Source organism: Oratosquilla oratoria, chromosome 3 (assembly GCF_046742065.1).
Source record: "Oratosquilla oratoria isolate Oo_2021 chromosome 3, ASM4674206v1, whole genome shotgun sequence".
Classification (NCBI taxonomy): Eukaryota; Metazoa; Arthropoda; class Malacostraca; order Stomatopoda; family Squillidae; genus Oratosquilla; species Oratosquilla oratoria.
Genome location: NC_134779.1, coordinates 63,119,947 through 63,143,644, shown reverse-complemented (window position 1 = coordinate 63,143,644; position 23,698 = coordinate 63,119,947). Strand labels below are relative to the sequence as shown.

Below are 23,698 nucleotides of genomic sequence, written 5' to 3'. Positions count from 1 at the left end.
GTGTGGATCAGATTTTTGTGGTAAAGCAGATATGTGAGAAAGCTTAAGAAAAATGTAAGGATTTGGAAAAGGATAGGACAGACAGGAAAGCACTGTGGGAGGTATTGCAGATATATAGGATAGGAGGAAAGCTGTTAAGAGCAGTCAAGAGTTTTTACAAGAGCGGTAGAGCCTGTGTTAGAATTAGAAATGGAGAGAATGAGTGGTTTGAGGTAAAGGTGGGATTTCACAAGAGATGTGTCATGTCACCATGGATGTTCAATGTATACATGGATGGGTTGTGCAAGGATTGGAGATGATTAAAGAAAACGAAGGAAAGTGGGAGATACGCCAGTTAAATTGTTGTTTCCTGATGACACTGCACTTGTTGCGGGATCAGAGGAGAGATTAAGGAAGTTAGTGATGGAGTTTGGGAAGGTGTGCAAAATAAATGTGGGTAAAAGCAAGGTGATGAGATGTACAAGGGGAGAGAATTGCAGCAAATTGGAAGTGAGCATTAAGGTAGAGAGACTGGAGGAAGTGGATAACTGTAGATACTTGAGGGGCGAATGTAGTGGAAAAGGGAAGAGTAGAGGTGGAAGTAGAATGTAGATTGAGAAAAGCAAGTAAATGCCTTGGGAGATTAAAAGTGTAGTGAGACATAGACATTTGGGAATGGATGCTAAGAAAATATTTTATAAAAGGACGATTGTGCCAACAGCACTGTATACGGGTCAGAAACATGGAACATAAGAGAGGAAAAGAAATTTAAATGTTTGAGATGAAATGTCTGAGAAGTATGCTAAGAGTTACTAGGTTGGATAGAGTGAGAAACGAGGTGAAGATGAGAGGTGGAAAAGGAGTTGGGAGATATAGTTGGTGAAAGAATATTGGGATGGTTTGGACTTATGGAAAGAATAAGTAAAGAGAGATTAGTAAAAGAGGTGTGGAAGGCAGAGGTGGAAGGAGTAAACATGAGGGGGCGACCAAGAATGAGATGGGTGGGGTAAAAGAGGCGTTGAGAAAGGAAAGGAGAAGGCAGAATATAGGGGCAAGTGGAGAATGGCTGTGTATAGATGATACTATGATGCATGGGAGTGGATTAGGGAGAGAGGGGTTAGGGAGTATGTGTGAACGATATTTTGACGCAGCTCGAATGGATTTTTCCCCCTTACATTTTTCTTCATGAGGGGGCGGAGAGGGTGTGGGGGCGGTGTTAGCCTTGCAGTAGACATGCTGTGTCTGGCTGCGTTGCTTCTGACCCAGGGCAGTGGGCAAGGTGCAGAGATGACCCGTCATCCAAGAGGAGCTAAGAAAAGAGGGAGGGAGGGGTTATGAATGGGAGTGGAGTATGTAGGGATAAAATGGGTGGGAGTAGATTTATGCCTTTTGACTTTGGCTACCTCCTTTGGTAGGGGGGGGAACCCTTGGTATATGTATGTATTTGTGCAACATTCTTTATCAAAAAACTTTCGATTTTACTCTTGTGAAACCTGGTTGCATTTGATTTCTCGTTTCTTGGAATAAAAGCACGAGTACGATGAACTATTGCATGAAATGAACATTTATGTTCTATGTGATTTACAGTCGAAACAGAACTCACTATTTGTTTACAAATGAAAGTTCGTCTGCGACGATTGGTAAAACTTTACATGTAAGTCATTCAAAATTTGCCAATAAAAAGTTCTTCAAACAATGAAGTACCATATTAGTATGAATGTAGATGGCGACATTATCGATTTGTGTATGCCATTTACATGGAAATTGAATTAATTACTTGTTACATAGTTTTAAACTTACATAAATAGTGAAGCTTTTGAATTTGGTAATAGCGAAAGATGATTACCTAAGAACCTGTCTTGTAACTTGTTAATGGAGTGCTAGACCGATAAATGAAGTAGCCTGTTTGCAGTCTGATTAAAAAGATGAGATTCCTTTTCTTACGGAAGTCAATGTTTGTAATAAATTCAACTTATTGAAGGAATGCGATAATAAAATTACTTGACATCACTCATCAGCAAAGAAATAGTAACTTGCCACTTGGGTTGGAAAGGGGTTAATGTTTACATGAAATTATTATAGTATTTTTAAAACAAATATGAAGTATAGGCATTTGTTGAGGACAGCACATAAATCTTAGAGTACAGTATATATCATTGGATAATTGCAGAATATGGCATAACCCTACAACAGGATTTGAATGTATTGAAGTAATGGAACCAGAACTGGCTGCTCTAGTACTATTGTAACTATGTCTGAAGAGGAGTGTAAAGTTGTGTATTTTGGAATAACCCAGGCTGTGATTACTATTTGTGGCTGACATTACACGAGGAAACAGTGACAAAAGGAAAAACATCTCGGAGTTATTATTACTAGTGACCTCAAGCCTTTAAGACAGGCAGCAAAGGCTAATAACTATAACATGTCTTGATGCAGATATGCAGATGTTCCTATATAAGTCAAAGGTAAGACCATGCCTTGAGTATTGTATTCAAGCATAGTCTCCATGTATGAGAAATGACAGAGAAGCTGGAACAGGTACAGAAAAAAGACCTCCAATCTTGTCAAGGAGTTGAAATACTGTCTGTATGAAGAACAACTAGCTAGACTGGGACACGCCATATTTGAAGAATGAAGGTCCCAAGGAAACAGATCGAAACCTCTTAAATCCTAAAAGGTTTGGATAAGGTTAGAGCTGAAGAATACCTACAGTTGGCTTCTAGAGACTGCCACTTATAAACAAGAGGTCATAGCCTCAAATTAAAAAATTGTGCCACAGAACATTAAAGAAAAACAAGGGTGAATTTTTAGTTATGCACACCTACATGATATATCAATAGAGCCTAGTTTTACTTTTTTTTTCATACATATATTTGTGTAATTGTAAATACATGTAGATAGATATAATGTTTACTGGTACTACTAGTTCTTTAGATAGGATCTGTTTGTGTCACAAAGTATTTTGTGGAACAGTTTTATATGAGTGGAATACCACTTCCATAAACTAAACAAAGCTAGATGAAAATGTTTGTCATTGTAAAATCCAATCCATCAGTATGGCAGCTTCACCTAGAAAAATTGTCTGTCATTATTTTCTTCAGGTAATCACAACTCTTATCTTGTCTTCATTTAGACATCCACTGTCAAGGCCAAGGTGGAAGTCTGCGTTTTTTCTTTTTATGATCCTTCCTTCATTAGGTAACTCAGCTGTCAGCTAACTATTGGTGTCAGCTGGCTAAGGTGCAGGCGCATGTAGAATAGGTACATTTGGGACCCCTTCCAGGAACTTGTCAAAAAAAAAAAAATAATAATAATAATAATCCTTGGCCCCAGTTTTGATACATAAATGTCCTTCAGTTCACATACCAAGGAGATCACTGCAAAAATCAAATAAGAAATTGAACATGCTAAGATCAGTAGCAGGGACAGGGTGTGGCCTACAGAAGGAAGGACAAATCACAGTTAACAAACAAATCTTAATAACCACAATTGACTAATTCTCCCCAGCTAGGTTCCCAATAATCAAGAAAAAGATACCCTAGAATAAGTCAGTCCATTGCTCCTGGTCTCTTTTGCAAGATCTGCATCCCTACCAATAGATTGATCTCTTACAGAAAACCTGTAACACCCAATAACAAACAAATATAAGTCAGTTTCTTAATTTAGGACATCAGTGATAGTAGTAGAGATGGTATTCAGTATCTGATATGAGTCCTGATATTCCTCTAAACTTCCAATTCCTATAAATTATTAATAGATGTACAAGGCTGATCTTGTATATAAATCTGGATGCAGGTTCAGGAGGAACATTGTTTAATCTATATTAATAGAATATATTCCCAATATGAATATTTCAATGGGGCAATGATCTCTGGACATAATATCTGGAATTATGGTCATTAACATCGTTAATAGGCATTTTCCACCTGACCCCACACATCATATGACCACTAGGTCACTAATTGAGTAAGGATGTGTCTTTGGTTCTTCCCCTGCCCCTCTTATTATAAGAGTGTGCTATATAAATGTAGTACCCTCCTCCCATTCTGTACTACTGAAGAGGACTGTAGTTTACAGTCAAAATATATAGACTCACCATTTCCAGTCTTTTCTTCTGCTCAGACTGATAATTTTTATTTACAAATGTGCTACTACTTTTTTCTTCAGTAAAGTTTGTATTAGTGTGAAATTTGATTTATCACAGATGTATCCTGAATGATTTTTTATCATTTGGTTCTAATTACAGATGAAAGATGAGTTTTATACAAAAACTTGTTTACCGTTCTGCAGTACAGTCATCATTATCAGTATACAGGAAATGTTGTGGAAATACAGCTAAAGTTCTTTCCATTCAGACTACTCATAAACCTTTCCCACTTCTGTCAAGAAGAAAATATTCAGGTATGTATTATTCATTAAGTATTGACAAGAAATGTCAGTATGATTACATGACCTGTCCTTCAATTTCATATTTTTGCTGTATAGTACAGATCTTGCATTCATTTCCCTTACAGAGAGAAAAGTAATTTTTGGAACTCGAGTTTCTGAAAATGGAGTTAATGATGCCCTTGAGATTGATTTAGAAGAAAAGATGTTAAAACATACACAATTGAAAGAAGATAACAATGAAATTGATTCATCCTTATTGCCAAGTGAAAGAAGAGAAAGGGTGAATGATTTGCTTGTAGGCAAAATGAATGGCTCATCATCAGCATATGAAGTCTTCGCACTGCTCAATCAACATTTAGAAATAATGACTGAGCAGCATTTTCTAAGTGCTGCTCATAAATTGTCACATCTCGTTGCTGAAGGGTAATATTCTTTTTCTTGTTCTGTGCAAGTTCAGTTTGTGATAGCTCATACATACATATACCATATGTATGTATGAGATATGTATGTATCTCATACATACATATGGTATATGTATGTATAGCTATATGTATGTGATAGCTCATAATTCTGTATTACTTTTATTGCTCAAAAACATACATGCTCTGAAGTGATGCTCATAGAAGTGTTATAGGTTTTGCATTGAATATGGTATATGACATGGTATGGTATATGACATAAAGTTTACTTAATGTGTAACCATCACAACTCACTACAGCCACACTGCTTAACCTCAGAGTTTCCTCTTGAAGCACACAACCATATGATGTTCACATAGTTGTGTACCTCGTTGTAGTATATGGGTTTGAAGTCATGTCCATGGGGTCCCATCTCTTCTCGTCAAATTTTATCTTAAATTCATATTTGTCGTCAGCCTACATTATATTTTCATCCAACTTGTTCGATAAGGGTTCTTGAAGGGGAAGAACACCCCTCATGTGTTACCTGCTCTTCTTGTTTGTCTTAATAATATCTTATGTCAAAGCATATTTTGTGCCACATAGTTTATTTGCAAGCCACATGGTCATCACTTCCCAGTTCATGCTCACAAAGCTCAAAACCACTTCTCCTCTACCCATGACAGGACCCAATGCCATGCACTAGAGTATTCTCCTTTGAGATTATTATTATTATGTTATGATGCAGCCCAAAATGATTACTCTCCATCTCCAATGTTACTGGATGAGGGGACGGAGAGGGTGGTTGCCGATTAAGTGAAGCAGCCTTGCTGTGGATGTGCTGTGTCATGCTGCATTGCTTCTGACCCAGGGTGATGGGCGGATGCAGGGATGACTTCTCATCCTGGAGGAGCCAAGATGAGAGGGAGGGAGGGGTGGTGAATGGGGGAGAATGGTAGGGGATGAAATGGGTGGGAGTGGAATTATGACTTTTGATTTTGGCTGCCTTTCTTGTAAGGGGGAAAAAATCCATGGATATGTGTGTATGTCGTCGTCGTCATCGTCGTCGTCGTCGTCGTCGTCGTCGTCGTCGTCGTCGTCGTCGTCGTCGTCGTCGTCGTCGTCGTCGTCGTCGTCGTCGTCGTCGTCGTCGTCGTCGTCGTCGTCGTCGTCGTCGTCGTCGTCGTCGTCGTCGTCGTCGTCGTCGTCGTCGTCGTCGTCGTCGTCGTCGTCGTCGTCGTCGTCGTCGTCGTCGTCGTCGTCGTCGTCGTCGTCGTCGTCGTCGTCGTCGTCGTCGTCGTCGTTTCTCACTCTATCCAGCCTAGTAACTTCTACCATACTTCTCAGGCATTTCATCTCAAACACATTACTCTTCCTCTCTTATGTACCATGTTTTTACTTCATACAGTGCTGTCAGCACAATCACTCCTTCATACAATCACTTCTTAGCAGCCATTCCCAAATGTCTATTTCTCATTACACTTTTTAATCCCTCAAGGTATTTACTTGGTTCTCTCAGTCTACATTCTACCTCCACCTCTACTCCTCCCTTCCCCACCACATTTGCATCCAAGTATCTAAAGCTATCCACTTCCTCCAGTCTCTCTTCCTTAATACTCACTTCCAATTTGCTGCCATCCTCTCCCCTTGTACATCTCATCACCTTACTTTTACCCACATTTATCTTCAACTTCATTCTTTCACACACCTTCCCAAACTCTATCACTAACTTCCGTAATATCTCCTCTGATCCTGCTATAAACTCTGTGTCATCACAAACAACAACTGGCTTATCTTCCATTTTTCTCCATTGTCTTTAATTATCTCCAATCCTTGGCCCATTACCCTTGTGTGTACCTCTTGCACCACCCCATCCATGTATAAATTGAAGAGCCAAGGTGACATAACACATTCCTGGTGAAGTCCCACCTTTACCTCAAACCACTCACTCTCTCCATTTCTAACACCTAATAAAAAGGTGAGGAAGAGAGTGGGGGGTTGAAAGAGAATTGGGAGATAGGATTGATGAAAGAGTATTAGGATGGTTTGGGCACATGGAAAAAATAATTGAAGAAAGATTAATAAAAGAGGTGTGGAAAGCAGAGGTGGAAGGAGTGAACATGAGGGGACAACCAAGAGTGAGATGGATGGATGGGGTAAAAGGGGTATTGGGAAAGAGGGGAATGTCTATTGAGGAAGGAAGGGAGAAGACAAAAGATAGGGGTGAGTGGAGAATGGTTGTATATGGATGATGCTGTGATGCATGGAAGTGAGTGGGTGGGGGATGGGAGGGTGAGGGAGTATGCATGAATGATATGTTGACACCGCCTGAAGGGATTTTTTCCCAGTCTTATCTTTTTCTGCATGAGGTGAGGTAGAAGGGGGGTGTCAATTAAATGAAGCGGCCTTGCTGTGGATGTGCTGTGTCTTGCTACATTGCCTCTGATCCAGGGCAGTGGGCACAAGATGCAGGGATGACCTGTCATCAAGGAGTAGCCAAGATAAGAAGGGGGGAGAGGTGGTGAATGGGAGTGGAATATGTGAGGATGAAATGGGTGGGAGTGGATCTATGCCTTTGACTTAGGCTACCACCCTTAATTATTATTATTATCATCATTATTACTATTTGTATTTATTTTTTTTAACATAAGCTTCTCACAATGCAATGTTTTTTCCTCAAATTTTCATTCATACATTGCAGTTCATTAGTTATTTTACTTTTATTTATTTGTTTATGTACTTATATATCTTATTTTATTAATTTTTAATTTTTTGTGCAGTAGTCCAGAACATTTCATTCATGAACACAGGATGAAGAAATGATGAAGAAAATACTAACTACACTAATAAGACCAAAACTTGAGTACGCAGCATCACTTTGGACACCCAGTACCAAAAAGAATATTAAGAAACTAGAAAGAATACAAAGAGCGACAACCAAACTAGCACCGACTCTCACCGAACTAACATATGAGCAAAGACTGTCCAAATTAAATCTACCAACTTTGGAACAAAGAAGAAAAAGGAGATTTGCTGACTATCTACAGAATAATGAGAGGAATGGAAGTTTTAGACAGGAACGACTTGTTAGTGTGGGACAACGGTAAAACGAGAGAACACGGAAAAAAACTGGAAAAGGACAGTTATAGAAAAAACTTGAAAAGGAACAGTTTCCCACACAGAGCAATAAATACATGGAACAAATTAGACAACAAAACAGTATGTGCAAACACTATACAAGATTTTAAGATAAAACTTGATGAGGAGAGATACAAAGACAGGTCACCATGAGCATAGCTCCCCTCCCGTATATTACAACTAGGTAATTACAGTATGCAGCTGTAATTGCAATACTTGGGGGAAGCTGAGGTTGCCTCAGGTCTGAAGTGAGTGGCAATTGGGGGACCATTTCTCAGATTGACTCCACCTCTTTGGTGTAATATTCTCTCCAAGGATAGAAGTCCTGATTATTGCTGAGAGGAATACTCAGCCATTTTTTATCTTTTACTGTCTCTGTATCCAGTTGCACTACCATAGCTTGTATATATTATGATTATTCATATCTATTCCATAGCCCATATATAATTATCTATTATTGGGAAGGATTGTGTTTATTTATTCTCTGTATGGTTACATCCTTTATTACCGCTGTAATTCTTATATCTTTCCTGAGTGACTTATGGTCCTGCCTGGAGGCTGTTGCCAGTTACTCTTCTGCAAAAGAGACCAGGAATAATGGATTGATTGATTAGTTCTTAGACTTGTCCTGTCTCACTCCAAGGACATCACATTGTTTCACTAATATATTCCCATATCATATGTGTTGTAAAAGATGACTAAATGGGATGGAGTAAGGGTGTTGGGAATATCTTTTTCTGTATTTTTATCATACACTACATAGTCTGAAGGGATATCTCCCTTTCTGGTTTATTTTCAATGAGTGGAGGGAGAGGTGGGGTCACTGCTAAGTTAATTGGCCTTGCTTTAGATGTACTGTGTCTTGCTGCATTGCATCAGACCTGGCCAATGGGCAGGAGACAGTGATCCTTCATCCATGAAGAGCTAAGATGAGAGGGAAACAATGGTGGGCTTTACCTAGTTGTATTTTGCAGGAAAAGAGCCATGCTTGTAGTGACCCACTATTGTATCTTTCTGCATCCATTTTTTTCTTAAAGTCATGCATAGTTTTTGCACTCACTGTTTTCTCATTCAGTTTGTTCCAGATATCTATCACTCTGTGTGGAAAGCTATTCTTTTTCAGATCTCTTCTGTAACTGTCCTTCTTAAGTTTCTTCTTGTGTCCTCTTGTATTTCTTCTGTCCCATTTTAGTAGGTCATCCCTATCAAGAAGTGGGAGTGGGTGTGTGCCTTTAAGTTGGCTACCTCCCTTATAACAGGGAAGAACCCCTTGTTGTACAGATAGATAGGTAGACAAAACATCAAGGCATGCTTTAACATTGCCACCTCCTTACAAGGGAAAATAGATAATTTGAATTGTACATAAGTATATACAGTGAATTATGGGAGACAGATAAGTGGGAGGGTGGTAAGGTAAATACAGAAAAGAACTATGTACCCCACCACCCTGCCATACACACTCTCCATGATATTTACTGATGCAAAATGTCATAATTTATGTTTCATTTCATTTCTAGGATAGAAGATCCAGATGAACTTCAAAATGACAAAAATTTCTTGCTGTTGTGCACAAAATTACTGAAAGTCAGTAGGCGTTTAGAAGTCAGCGAAGTTGTAAATCTATTAAAGTTCCTAACACGGTTGAAAGTTGACATGGAATCCAGATTAATGCAAACTGTATTACAGGTAGGATCCTTTACTTTAGCTCCATTTCTAGATTGAAAATTTACAATCTGTTAAGAAGAAATTTTATTTCCTAATTGTGTTGAATGTATTTCAGTTGATTCGGCACCATCTAAATGATATGGAAGCCGTTCACTTAGTTCATACACATTTCATTCTTATGAAAATGCCGGAGACCCCATTAGGATTAGCCCTCCAAATGGCTTTGCCGATTGTATTTGATACAAAAAGTGATGTTGAAAAGAAGTCAATGCTACAAGAACTACAACTTAGAGAGTTGGCTCAGGTAAAATTTATTGACCCGTTCATACATAATTATTGTTAGTAAATGTTTTGGCTGCTGTAACATTATTCAATCTGTAAAGTAGTTGTGATATGAATATGATAATTGACTGTTTATTGTATAAAAGTTATCTATGCAGAGGCAACTTATTGTCAATTTTTGTACTTTAGAGGATTATAGAATGATCACTAGATATCCTTATTTGGATACAATATATATAAATATATATATATATATATATGTATATATATATTTCCAGTCTAATCAAAGTTGTGTTTCTATATAAGCCATTTGGTGTGACAGTTTTTAGGAATGTGCATCAAGGGAAATTCCCGCTCCACTGGTCAAGTCCTTCAAGCCATATATGAAAAGGGAACTGTTTCTTCACCCATCATGATGATGAGTCTTTTATGGTCTCTCCTAACCCGTTGCAAAACTGACAGCTACAATATCAGACTTATGGTGGAGGAGAAGTTACTACGAGAAATTTTGATCAAGGAATGTTTGGAAGGTCTTGCAACCAAGTTAGATCAACTTTCCATAGGACAGGTGAAGTATAGGTTTACTTTTTCTTTTCTTTTATGCCTTCATGACAAGGAGAATCATAACCAGACAGTTTGTCATTGGTCTATTGCAGTAGAAGTCTCAGCCCTTTTGCATTTCATTCCTTCTTGTGCTTTCTGTTATAATTTCATTTGTGTTTCCTTAGAGTGTGAGTACCATTTTTTTGTATTCCTCTTCAACCGTTACCCAGAAAAGCTAATATAATGTGCTCCATTATTATTTTGGGATATTATGCATTTCTGTTTAGTAATACCTACCTACCAAAAGGCTTTTTTACCTTATAAAAGGTGTATCACACTAGGCTTCCATGGGCTTTATTAGCACCAACAGTTGGGACTTTGTGTGAGTAGAAATGACTTTGGTTGCAATATTTTATTTTTCAAATCCCCAAATTTCAAATCATCTTTCCATTATGTATAAGAAAGCTGAATGATGAACCAAGAGATTGTAAACCTATAGGAATGTTAGACATACTGTTGAAATGTCCTTTGAGAAGTCTCGGTTTCAGTAAGTGAAGTCATATTTTAGTTATTCAGATGGAGGTTGGACGTAGGAGGAGAAATATCAGTGTGATAACCCTTTGATCACTTTGGTATGATGATTTTGGCTACCTCCCTTGTAAGGGGGAAAAGCCCTTGGTATGTATGTGTATATATATATATATATATATATATATATATATAGATACATATATATATATATATTTAGACATATATATATATATATATATATATAAATTTGTATATATGGGCAGGAGATTTTCTCTCAAGCATGTTTGGTTAAATTGAATGGCAAGATTATTATTGCAGAGTTTTTTTATCTGCCTTTTCTTTTTCTCTGAGAACCTTTTTCCCTTCCACGGGAAGTTGTCTTATAATGTCACCATATGACATTGTTTTGTAAGTTACTTTGGGCATGGCTTTACCAAAGTGAAAAACTGGCCAGAACGTGTTTTCACACTACTTAGTGCTTCATCAGTGGCTAGACTGTGAATATCTGATTGAAAAGGCAGATAAAAAACTCTGCAATAATAATCTTGCCATTCAATATATACATATATATATATTTACATATATTTATACATATATATATACATATATTTACATACATACATACATATACCAAGGCTTTTTCCCCCTTACAAGGGAGGTAGCCAAAAAGGACAAGGCATAAAATCATTCCCACCCATTCCATCCCTGAATACACTCCACACCCCTCCACCCTCCCTCTCATCTTAGCACCTCCTGGATGACGGGTCATCCCTGCACCTTGTCCACTGCCCTGGGTCAGAAACAGTGTCGCAAGACACAGCACATCCACATCAAGGCTGCTTCATTAAATTGGCAGAAAAAAAAAAAACCCATTCCATCCCCCTGAATACATACATACATACATACATACATATACCAAGGCTTTTTCCCCCTTCCAAGGGAGGTAGCCACAAAAGGAAAGGCATAAAAACACTCCCACCCATCTCATCCCCAAACACACTCCACACCCCTCCCACCCCTCCCCCCATCCGAGCACCTCCTGGACGACGGGCCATCCCTGAACCCCGCCCACCGCCCCGGGCCAGAAGCAGCGTCGCAAGACACAGCACACCCACAGCAAGGCCGCTTCCCCAAAACGGCAACCCCCCCTCTCCGTCCCCCCCCCCGCATACAAGGAGAGGACGGGGAGAAATCCCTTCGGGCTGCGTCAAAATTCACTCACACATACTACCCCACCCCCCACCCACCCGCCCATTCCTCCCCACGCAGCCACAACACCATCCACACACAACCACTCTCCACTCACCCCTGAATACACTCCACATGTATATATATATATATATATATATATATATATATGTATATATGTATGTTACCTACATGGCAAGGTAGCTCAGCAGTGATGTCTTTGTTGGAATTCAGGGATTTAAGATCATATCCCCCTACTGACATATGTCACTAGCGGAACTCAAACCACCTTTACTCATCAATATATTTTTTTATTTTTTTATTTTCATTTTTTTTCAGATTGAAACAACACTTTCAAAGCTGTTGAGTTTGTATGAGGAAGGAGACAGAAGTGTCTACAATGAACATTTCTTTGAGGCAGTAGTCAATCAGGTTCTGATAACAAGAAGCAGTTTTAGCCGGATATGCTTTATAGCTTTAAAACTACTAAAAATGGTAAGATTGTGCCTTAAAAAAAATGGTTAATAACACAAGCATGTAAATGATGTACCTAGTTGTATTTTGTGGGAGAAGAGCTATGCTCGTAGAGACCCGCAGTTGTATCTTTCTGCATCCTTTTCTTTCTTAAAGTCGTGTATAGTTTTAGAACTCACTGTTTTCTCTTTCAATTTATTCCATGTATCTATCACTCTATATGGAAAGCTATTCTTTTCCATATCTCTTCTGTAACTGTCCTTCTTAAGTTTCTTCTTGTGTCCCCTTGTATTTCTTCTGTCCCATTTAAGTAGATCACCCCTGTCAAGGATTTCCATCCCTTTCATAATTCTATAGATAATTATCAGATCACCTCTTTCTCTTCTTTGCTCCAGATTTATAAGTTTAGTTTGTCCAATGGTGCAAAGATGTGGAATTTGAAAGATGCAGAAAGGTAGAGCCTTGATATGTTTGAGAGGAAGTGTTTTAGAAGTATGTGGTGTGTAACAAGTATGGATAGTGTGAGAAATGTGAAGATGAGGCTGATATTGGGACTGAAAAGAGAGTTGCTGGATAGAGTAGATCAAAGAGTACTGAGATCGTTTGGGCACATGGAAAGATTGAATGAGGAAAGACTAGCGTAAGGAGTGTGGAAAACAGAGGGTTGCAAGTTTTTGTTTTGTTATCATTTGTCTGTCTGATTTTCATTTATTATTAGTTATATGTCAATTTATTATTATTTACTATTTACCTGTTTGTTTATTATTTAACTATACCTATGCATTTATTTATGTATTTTATTTGTTATTAACATTATTATAATTTTTATTAATTTATTATTATTATTATTATTTTTTTTTTTTGCATCTGACCTAGATATGGACCAAAAGGTCTCCTGTTGGCATGCTCCACCTTTGTAAGCCTTTGTAAATTCTTTGTCTACATATAGTGAAACTCAGGGCAACATTTATTAATATTTCTCCATTTATCTTGTTTCCTCCATGTTTATTGTTGACACATCAGTGAGACTTGAGACAGTAGTTATTATTATCTATTATGATTTCAGTACCCATATTTTTTGGTTCTTCAGATTTTTAAAAATTCATTACAAAATTACAAAAGGATTACAAAGGTGTAGCATGCTGACAGGAGACCTTTTGGTCCATAACTATGTTGGATGAAAAAAAAAATAATAATAATGATAAATGAATAAATAAATTAAATAGATAAAATAAAATAAAAATTATAATAATATAAATAATTACTGTAGCATTAATATTATTCTAAGATTAATTTCACTTTGCAGGGAATGCCAAGTTTGTATTTTTAGTCTGTAGAATGATATATGCCTTGAACTCGTATGTTGTATTACTACAATATGAATTTGCAGAACTTTATGCCAGAAGAACTGCTCCATTACATAGTGGATTACACCATTAGAAATCCACAAAATGTTTCAACGTCACAAATTCCCGTGATGCCTCTTATAAATGGGTTGGCATGCTGCAAAAAACAACCCACAGGACTTGAGGAAGCCTTGAGTGTTCTTCTTCAGCATAAGCAAGTTAAAGATTTTAAGGTAACAATCATATGTTGGTATTCATCTCAATGCATTGCCATTGACCTAAGCAGTGTGGTTGGAGAGAGGGGTGGCCCCTCATCCATGAGGTGCTCAGATGAGAGGGGGGATGAACGAGCTTTGGATGGGTGGATTGGTGTAGGGCAAGTGTGGGATTTGACTTGCCCTCCACCCTTTACAAGTGGGAAAAGGACTTTGTGTGTATGCATTCTTTAGTTTTTTAGGATCACATGAAGAATCGTCCTAGGGTGACAATTCTTCATGTGGGCCATCCCGGGTTTACGAATCTTCAGTTGTATAAGTTGATGACAATAAGCATAACCCTCATTCAACCTAACCTCACCTAATGTAACCCAACCTAAACTCCCACTGTTGGTATTCAGCGTACTGGGGTGACAGTTCTTCTGGTGGGATCTCATGGGGTGACTATTTTTCATGTGGTCATTCTGGGGTGATGGTTCTTCATATGATCCAATTTTGATTCATGATTTAGAGAATATATAGCTGAAACACTTAAAGGTAACAGTTACATATTAGTATTTGAGATTTCATAGTGTAGGTGTAAGATATATACTGAGTAACTATTTTGATGCATTAATATATCTTTTTAAGTATCATTTATGAGGACATGTTTTCTTAATTGACCACATTAGACAAACTGGAAGAAGCCATGGATTCGCCTTGCTGTTGACCTCATGTGTTTGGGATTCTACCACGAGCAACTTGTGGCCACAATTTTCGATCCCGAATTCAAAATGTAAGTTGGACCTGTTTCTCTCAAATGTTAATGAGGCATTGAATGTCAATGAAGGACCAAATAATAATAATATAGAGCAAGGCATAAATAAAAAAACAAAATGATAATATAAGACATGATATTGAAACTCAAAATGTGTCAAAAAGAAATAATCACGAGTTTCTTAAAACTATGTACTTTAATGCTCGTAGTATTAGGAACAAATTTCAAGAAATACAGGCGTATGTCAAAAGCGAAAATCTCGATATGATAGGAATAACTGAGACATGGTTAAATGGTACAGAGTTCGAAGCTGAATTTAATATTGCGGGATTTAAACACTTTCATCAGGATAGAAACCACAATAAAGGTGGGGGTGTTCTATTGTACGTTAAAAACAATGTTCATGCTTGTATTTTAGAGAAAGTGAAACAGGATGCATATGACAGTTTGTGGGTTGAGTTAACCCTAACAAATGGACAAAAAATGAATATAGGTGTAATATATAGGCCAAAGACATTATCATTAGCAGACGACAAACTGTTATTTCAAGAACTGTCTAGTTTCTGCAACCGGGATTTATTGATAATGGGTGATTTCAATTTTACTGATATTGATTGGATGACCCTTGAACATGGCCGTATAGGTAGTCGTTTGATTGATTTTCTTGGTAACAATGACTTAATTCAGCATGTAAAAAAGCCCACAACATATGGATACTTGCTCGATTTATTGATCACTAGCCGCGAAAGCATGGTAACTGATGTAGAAGTTGGTGAATCTGTTGCAAATAGCGATCACAATTTAGTCAGATTCAAACTCCTAAACAATTTTAGAATAGATACTTGTGCTTCTAAAATACCCGATTTCAGTAAAGCTCAGTTCATAGAACTACGTCAGGAGCTTCAGCTTACAGATTGGGAGGCAAAATTAAAGGAAAGGCCTGTAGATCAGATGTGGGAAATATTTCAAAATACGCTCACTAAGATGATTCAAACTTACATTCCTTTTAAGGACAGACGTCCCCCAAATCAGGCTCGCCCAAAGTGGCTCGACAAAGAAACTGAAAAAAGTATTGCTAAAAAGAGACAGGCTTATAAGAAATATAAGTGCTCGGGTGCATCTAATGACTATGAAAGTTATGTATCAATACAGAGAGATTTAAAAAAGACAATAAGAAAAAGAAAACGACAATACGAAATGAACATCGCTGATAAATCCAAAGAGAATCCCAAAGAATTCTATAGTTACATTAGAGATAAAAAGGTTGTTAGGAATCACATTGGTCCACTATTATCTGCTGACGGTCAACTTGAATATTCAAATGAAGGAATGTGTAATATCTTAAACAATTATTTTAGCTCGGTATTCGTAAACGAAACACCTCAAAGTGAATTCCAAACGGAAACCTGTGAAAAGTCTGGGGTAAACTTACTCACTACGGTAAATATAACAAAAGAAAAAATTAAAAGGTGTATAGACAAACTCAAAGTTAATAAAACACCAGGGCCTGACGGTTGGCATCCAAGAATCTTAAAGGAAATGAAAAATGAGATTGTTGTTCCATTAGAAATTATTTTCAAGAAATCCATCATATCCGGAGATGTCCCAAGAGAATGGAAGCTAGCTAACGTTACTCCCATATTCAAAAAAGGTGACAAAAAGAAACCAAATAACTATAGGCCTATAAGTTTGACTTCGATCGTAGGAAAAATAATGGAAACTATCATCAGAGATGATATCGAATATCATTTAGAAAGTAACCGTTTGATAAATGATAGCCAGCATGGTTTCAGACGGAAACGTTCTTGCGTGACTAACTTACTCGAATTCTACAACACAGTTATCTCGAATTATGACAAAAGAAACAATATAGATTTAATATATCTAGACTTTGCAAAAGCTTTTGATACCGTCCCACACGAAAGACTACTTACTAAATTAGCTTTGCATGGAATAAGTGGTAGCCTATTAGGTTGGACTAGTAATTGGTTGAAAGGTCGAAAACAGAGAGTTGTTTTAAATGGAAAAACTTCTGGATGGAAAAGTGTTGCAAGTGGAGTTCCTCAGGGTTCCGTTCTTGGGCCACTTCTATTCATAGTATATATAAATGATATAGACCATGGACTAAAATCTACTGTTTCCAAATTTGCTGATGATACAAAACTGTGCGGAGTGGCAAATGATCACTCAAACCAATTAGATATTCAAGAAGATTTAGATAAATTACAGCAATGGTCTGAAAAGTGGCTAATGAAATTTAACACAAGTAAATGCAAGGTAATGCACATAGGTAAAAATAACAGTAAGTACGATTACAAGTTATTTGGAAATTCGTTAACAAAAGTGGATAGTGAAAAAGATCTCGGCGTAATTATCAGTAACGACCTCAAATCATCCAAGCAGTGTATTTCAGCCTCTGAGAAAGCAAATAAGATTCTGGGATTGATTGCGCGATCTTTTGATTTCAAAAGTCCATCACTCATTAACAAGCTATATAAATCGTTAGTTCGTCCACATTTGGAATATGCTGTTTCCGTATGGTCACCGAATCTCATTAAAGACATTGACAGACTGGAAAAAGTACAACGGCGAGCCACAAAACTGATTCCAAATATCAAAAATAAATCATACGAAAATCGACTTAAGCACATGAATCTGTTTTCCCTAAAAAAGCGTAGACTCAGAGGTGACTTGATACAGGTCTTTAAGATTTTAAAGGGAATTGACAACATCAAAAGTGACCAAATTTTCACATTGAATGAGAATCAGACAAGAAACAATGGTCTCAAACTGTCCGGAAATAGATTCAATTTGGAAGTAGGTAGAAACAACTTTGCCAACCGTGTAGTTAATGAATGGAATAAACTTCCTGCACAGGTAGTGCAATGTAGTTCAGTTCGAAGCTTTAAGAATCATTTAGATAAATACCTAAGTAAGATGCTGTAATGATTATAATTTATCTTATATTATTTGTTTTTGTTTTGTTATAATTTGTGTCTGATTTTCATTTATTATTAGTTATATGTCAATTTATAATCATTTACTATTTACCTTTTTGTTTGTTATTCAACTATACCTATGCATTTATTTATGTATTTTATTTGTTATTTTTACATTATTATAGTTTTAATTTATTATTAATATGATTTTTTTTTTTTTTTCATCCGACCTAGATATGGATCAAAAGGTCTCCTGTCGGCATGCTGCGCCTTTGTAATCCTTTGTAATCTTTGTAAATCCATTGCCTCAAGCTTCACTGATTGGAAACTCACACACAGTCCCAGTGGCTGGCAGCAATCTTCAATTTCCTCATCAATCTTGAGAAAAAAAAAAAAAAAAAAAATTCATGTGGATTTGTTATTATGTAACTGGCTAATAGGAAGAGAAGAAGGAGGAGGAGACCACTCATCAGCTGTCAGTTCTCCTTATGTGAAAAAGTGAAGGGAAAGTAGTCAGAATGGAATACAGAGAGATCTTTGGACACAGTCTTGATACCACTAACCACTGTAAACATATCAACCATGAGCCATATTTAATTACCTGACCAATCACCAAATGGGGTGGTGCTTGAACCTAGTGACCACTTATAATTAGCAGTTGGTATGGTTATAAAATCCATGGGGGTTGGTTGACTTATGGTCACTACATTGTTAATTCTGCAAATTATATTGGGTTTGAAGATGTATTATGGGTTGATTCCTCCATTTCCACCTCTTCCTATTCTCCACCAGCTGATAGCAGAAAGAAATCCACTTTGATACAACAACACAGATGACAGTCCAACAGTTCTTTCCAGATAGATCTCTGAAAGAGCCAGGAGACCAATAGTGTCTCTTGTAATGCTGTGGGGTTCCAATCAGCAAAAATCAGCAATAACTGTAATCATTATCGCTCCTTTTCCAGAACTTCAAATCACATAAATAAGGTCCAGTTGTTGAGGCTCCACCAAGCTTTGAAGGCATTCAACTGTATTGAGCTCATTGGTAATGAAGAATTGCTCATGGAGGCACATCAAATACAGAAAGACTTACTTCCACACAGTTCTGATGTTAACATAATACTTCACAAGATCCTACATGACACCAAATTGTATGTTAGCGGTGTAATTAGCAAGCAGTATTTGTATATTGGTGAGTGTTTTTCTTTTTTCTTTTCAGTATATTAAGGTCTTTAGGTCCAGTAATATAAATCCAACTCCAATTCATTCATCAAGTGCACAATGAGTTTAATGTCAACCTAAGTCAGAACTTCAATTGATTAGTGGTACAGCTGACAATTGACCCAGGGCAGTGGGCAAGATGCAGGGATGACCCGTCATCCAGGAGGTGCCAAGATAAGAGGGAGGGAAGAGGGTGGAAGGGAGTGGAATATGATAGGGATGGAATGGGTGGGAGTGGTTTTTATGCCTTTGTTTTTTGGCTACCTTCCTTAGAAGGGGGGAAAAAGCCTTTGGTATATGTATGTATGTACATATCAGAAGACCTTTTCCCCCTAATTTGGGGGTTAACCAAGTCAAAGTACTCACCCTGCATCCATCCAAAATCCACTCATCATCCTTCCCATCATAGCACCTCAGATTTGACCAGTGGGAAAACAGAGATGAGACTCTAAGCATAGCTCTTATCCTTTACACTATATACTTAGTGTAGTGCATAACAATGGTGGGTCATGTCAGGAAGACTTGAAGGATTGGCACAGCCCATGTTGTTATGGACTAGCTCAATCAGAGCATATGACAATGGCAATAGTTGAAGGAGGACTAAGATTCCTCTTGTTGATTGTGCTCCCTGTTTTGCTGCATGGCTGTGAAATATAGATACTAAATGCTAGTATGAGTTTGTATGAAACCAGCAACTGATCTATGAGACTTGATTAAGGCCTAGACCTATGACCAGCATAATTTATAAATGTTAACTGTAGTGACATGGGCATGTGCCATTCTTCCCTGATATTGATCCCAACGACCAGGTTTTGCCCCTGTTGGAGGATATGAAGGGGACACCCACAGTTGTCATGGCTGGAGTAGTGTGTCCAGTTCTGCCAAGAGCTGTTTATATTGGGAAGGATGGCTGCATGGGGATATACTCGGGGAAACTATGAAGAATTATATCAGTGTGTAAGTGATGCAACAATGTACTCCCAGGGTGGCAGGTGGTGAGTGTGGGATGAAGGGATCAAGGTGAGGTTCAGCAAGATTGTCAGGTCACGACAGTGGATGAAAGGTGTTGATCGCTTGGATTTGTGTCATCAGTCCACTGAAGAAGGCCCAAGGTATCAAAATGTCTGGTTCTGAAGAAGTTATCTATATACCAAAGGTTTTTCTCCCCTTATAAGAGAGGTAGCCAAGTCAAAAGACATGTATTCACTCCCAAATAAAGACATAAAAACCACTCCCACCCATTCCATCCCCACCACACTCCACCCCCCTCCACCCTCTTATCTTGGCACCTCCTGGATGATGGGTCATCCCTGCATCTCACCCACTGCCCTGGGTCAGAAGCAGTGTCACAAGACACAGAACATCCACAGGAAGGCCGCTTCATTAAATCAGCGACCCCCCTCTCCATCCCCTCATACAGAAAAGAAAGATAAAGGTTCATAAAATTTAATTGCCACCTCATGTCCATGTGTTCCTCATGCAGTCAGTCAATCCATTGCTCCAGGTCTCGCTTGCAAGAGACCCAGAACTCCCAGGTAACTAGCAGCAGCCATCAGGTAGGCTTATAGATCATTCAGGGAAGATTATTGTCTTGTTGTCTGAGTATTGTTCATGTGGGGCAGTATAGGATGAGGTGTTCAGTGCTCCCCATTGATGATGATGAAAGGATATAATAGGAAACCTAAACAGAAATAGTCTTCTGATTGTAAAGAAGAATGTAATAAACATTGCAAAGATTTGCAGACTTACCAAAACTATACAAGTAATTTGATATGTAGATGCATGCAATATTATTAAATCAATTCCTTGTTACCTTCTGATAATTATAGATTTAAATTACATTATGTACTGTACACTTTTCCCAAGAATAGCATACCCATCTTCACACTGTTTTCTTTTTTCCACACAGACCATCTCTTGGCAATTGATTCACATGGTATACCATTGCCCATTGAAAAACGGGATCCTGAAGAACAAAACGTCAACATTGAAAACCTTGTAATTCCAGAGACTGCAACCTTGTAAGTAGATTTTATTCCATTTGTTGTTTTATTTTGTGCTCAAATGGTTATGAGTATACAATTCCAACCCCCAATGACATAATATACAAGGGACTTACCTTTTAAAATATAGTGGCCCCTGCCCTGCAATCCAATCAGTTGTTAACCATAAAGCAAGATAGCTTGACGCGGGAGAGAAACAGCCTCACCCCTCTCATTTGATTCCCACTTAGTCCATGCAAAGAGTGGACCTTGTTCTTTTTCTAGCAGTTCTGCCAGTTCACAAACATACTAACTTCTTACAGACTGAGCTATATTTAGCCTATAGCCAAATAGGTTGATGTAGCTGATATACATCACTTATAGTATACCAGTACAGTTAGGAAGAGTAACAGGTGATGCATGTCCACAATGCTAGGTTGCCTCGTAAATAATCAATCACATATTTACAAATTGTTCAGTTCTGGCAGTCCATAGACATATATATATATATATATATATACATACATACATACATACATACATACATACATACATACATACATATACCAAAGGCTTTTTCCCCCTACATGGGAGGACAAAGTTGACTGAGAAGATCACTCGATTTGGAATAGGAGAACATCACAAGGTCATGTACACAAGTTAAACAGAAGACTTAATATCAGAGGGATGTGGAAAAATAGTTTTCCACACAGCTATATAAGCTCCTGAAATAGTCTAGGACAGTGGTTCCCAAACTTTTTTTGGCTGCGACTCAAATCCAGATCTGGTGAAGATGTGGCAACCCAAGCATCAAAAAGCAATTTCGAAAGTCTTCTTTTATTGAAAACACAAGTGTAGGGAAGCTTTTGATGGAAATCATTTTTTTTCTAACAAGGTCTCGCGACCCATTCTTGAACACTTTGCGACCCATAGTTTGGGAATCGCTAGTCTAGGAGCTAATATAGCACATAAATTATTATCCTTCTAGCACTTGTCTTTTTCTTTTTATCTCCATGACCTCCTGTTGCTTTCATAACCAATACTAAGAGATCTTTATCAATTCTTTCCACTCCTTTCATGTATCTGAATATAGGAATCACAGCTTTTCTTTCTTGTAATGGGAATAAGTCCAGATTTTCTCATCTTTACCTGCTAGGCTGAAGACCATTTTGGTTGCAGTTATGCATTGATTGATTGGCTACCTCTCTTTTAAGGGGGAACAGCCTTTTTAGTATACAGATAGATAAAATGACTCATGTGATGAGGAACCTCATAATGTATGAGTGGTAGCAAACATACTTTTCCGTGCTCCAGTTTGACTAATTTTAGAATGTTTACAAGTACAGATGATATTGAAAGTCTTATGATTTGTGTTACAGAATTACAGTTAGGTTTCCATGCACCAGTTTGACTAATTTTAGAATATCTACAAGTACAGATGATATTGAAAGTCTTATGATTTTTGTTACAGAATTGCAGTTAGGTTACCATGCACCAGTTTGACTAATTTTAGAATATTTACAGGTACAGATGATATTGAAAGTCTTATGATATGGGTTACAGAATTGCAGTTAGGTTTCCATGCACCAGTTTGACTAATTTTAGAATATTTACAGGTACAGATGATATTGAAAGTCCTATGATTTGTGTTACAGAATTGCAGTTAGGTTTCCATGCACCAGTTTAACTAATTTTAGAATATTTGTAGGTACAGATGATATTGAAAGTCTTATGATTTATGTTACACAATTGCAGTTAGGTTTCCGTGCACCAGTTTGACTAATTTTAAAATGTTTACAGGTACAGGTAATATTGAAAGTCTTATGATTTGTGTTACAGAATTGCAATCCAGGAAGTCAGCCCAAGATGGACTTTAGGACCAGAGAACACAATGAAAGCACACATTAGGCTGGAACATGAAATGCTTGAAAAGGAAGGTTTAAAGGTTGTGCCTCTTCTCATGATAGTATTGGAAAGCTTGTCTCCAGATGAAAGTATATATTTTATACAGAATCAGTTGTCAGCCAAAGGTGTAAATATTGTGTAATTATTCCAATTTTATGTACATTTCAAGTTATTGTAATATATATTGTAGTACAGCAAAAGTCTTTCTTTAACATAATCTTAAATGTGTGAGAAGTCATTCTGGGCCAGGTTGGTTGGTGGGAAAGTAGTTGAGAGGGTATTTAAAGACTTTGTTGTGGTGCTCAAATGGAGGATGGGAAGAGTTCTGGACATAGATGTCTTCAAGGAAGAGGGCAGTGGACTGTCAGATCATAATCTGGCAGAATGGAAATTAGGAATAAAGGTTAAACACAGAGAGAAGAAAAGGGAAAAGCATAAAGGTGCTGAAAGTGAGCAAAACTGAATGAGAAAGAAAGCCAGGTGGAGCTGAGAGGGGTACAGGGTGTAATGAAAGATGAAGGAAGCTAGTAAAACTCTTGGGGGGGGGGAAGGAATGAAAAGTATTAAGAGAAGATTGTATAAGGGAATGACTGTACCCATGGAACTTTATGAAGCAGAGACTTTGAACTTAAAGGAGGCAGAAAGGTGTTTGAGATGAAGTGTTAAAGAAGTACAGTGGGTGTTATGTGAATGGAAAAAGTAAGAAATGTGGATATTAGGTGGAAAGAGCACTTGCAGATGGGGGTG

At 37.7% G+C, this 23,698-nt stretch overlaps 1 protein-coding gene across 2 annotated transcripts; it reads left to right on the top strand.

Annotated features, from left to right (window-relative positions):
* The first annotated feature begins 1,527 nt into the window (after positions 1-1,527).
* Positions 1,528-23,151, top strand: LOC143023180 (uncharacterized). 2 transcript variants are annotated; one of them, XM_076181702.1, is made up of 12 exons: positions 1,528-1,633; positions 4,226-4,380; positions 4,494-4,791; positions 9,422-9,590; positions 9,685-9,873; positions 10,174-10,419; positions 12,453-12,608; positions 13,978-14,166; positions 14,820-14,923; positions 18,809-19,035; positions 20,974-21,085; positions 22,886-23,151. In XM_076181702.1, the coding sequence occupies exons 2-12, from the start codon at positions 4,233-4,235 to the stop codon at positions 23,091-23,093; spliced, it is 2,046 nt and encodes a 681-aa protein (XP_076037817.1). In that variant the 5' UTR covers positions 1,528-1,633; positions 4,226-4,232; the 3' UTR covers positions 23,094-23,151. The 2 variants fall into 2 exon arrangements, with proteins under 2 accessions (XP_076037817.1, XP_076037823.1); XM_076181708.1 differs by lacking the exon at positions 1,528-1,633 and adding an exon at positions 2,547-2,667.
* Positions 23,152-23,698: the final 547 nt, after the last annotated feature.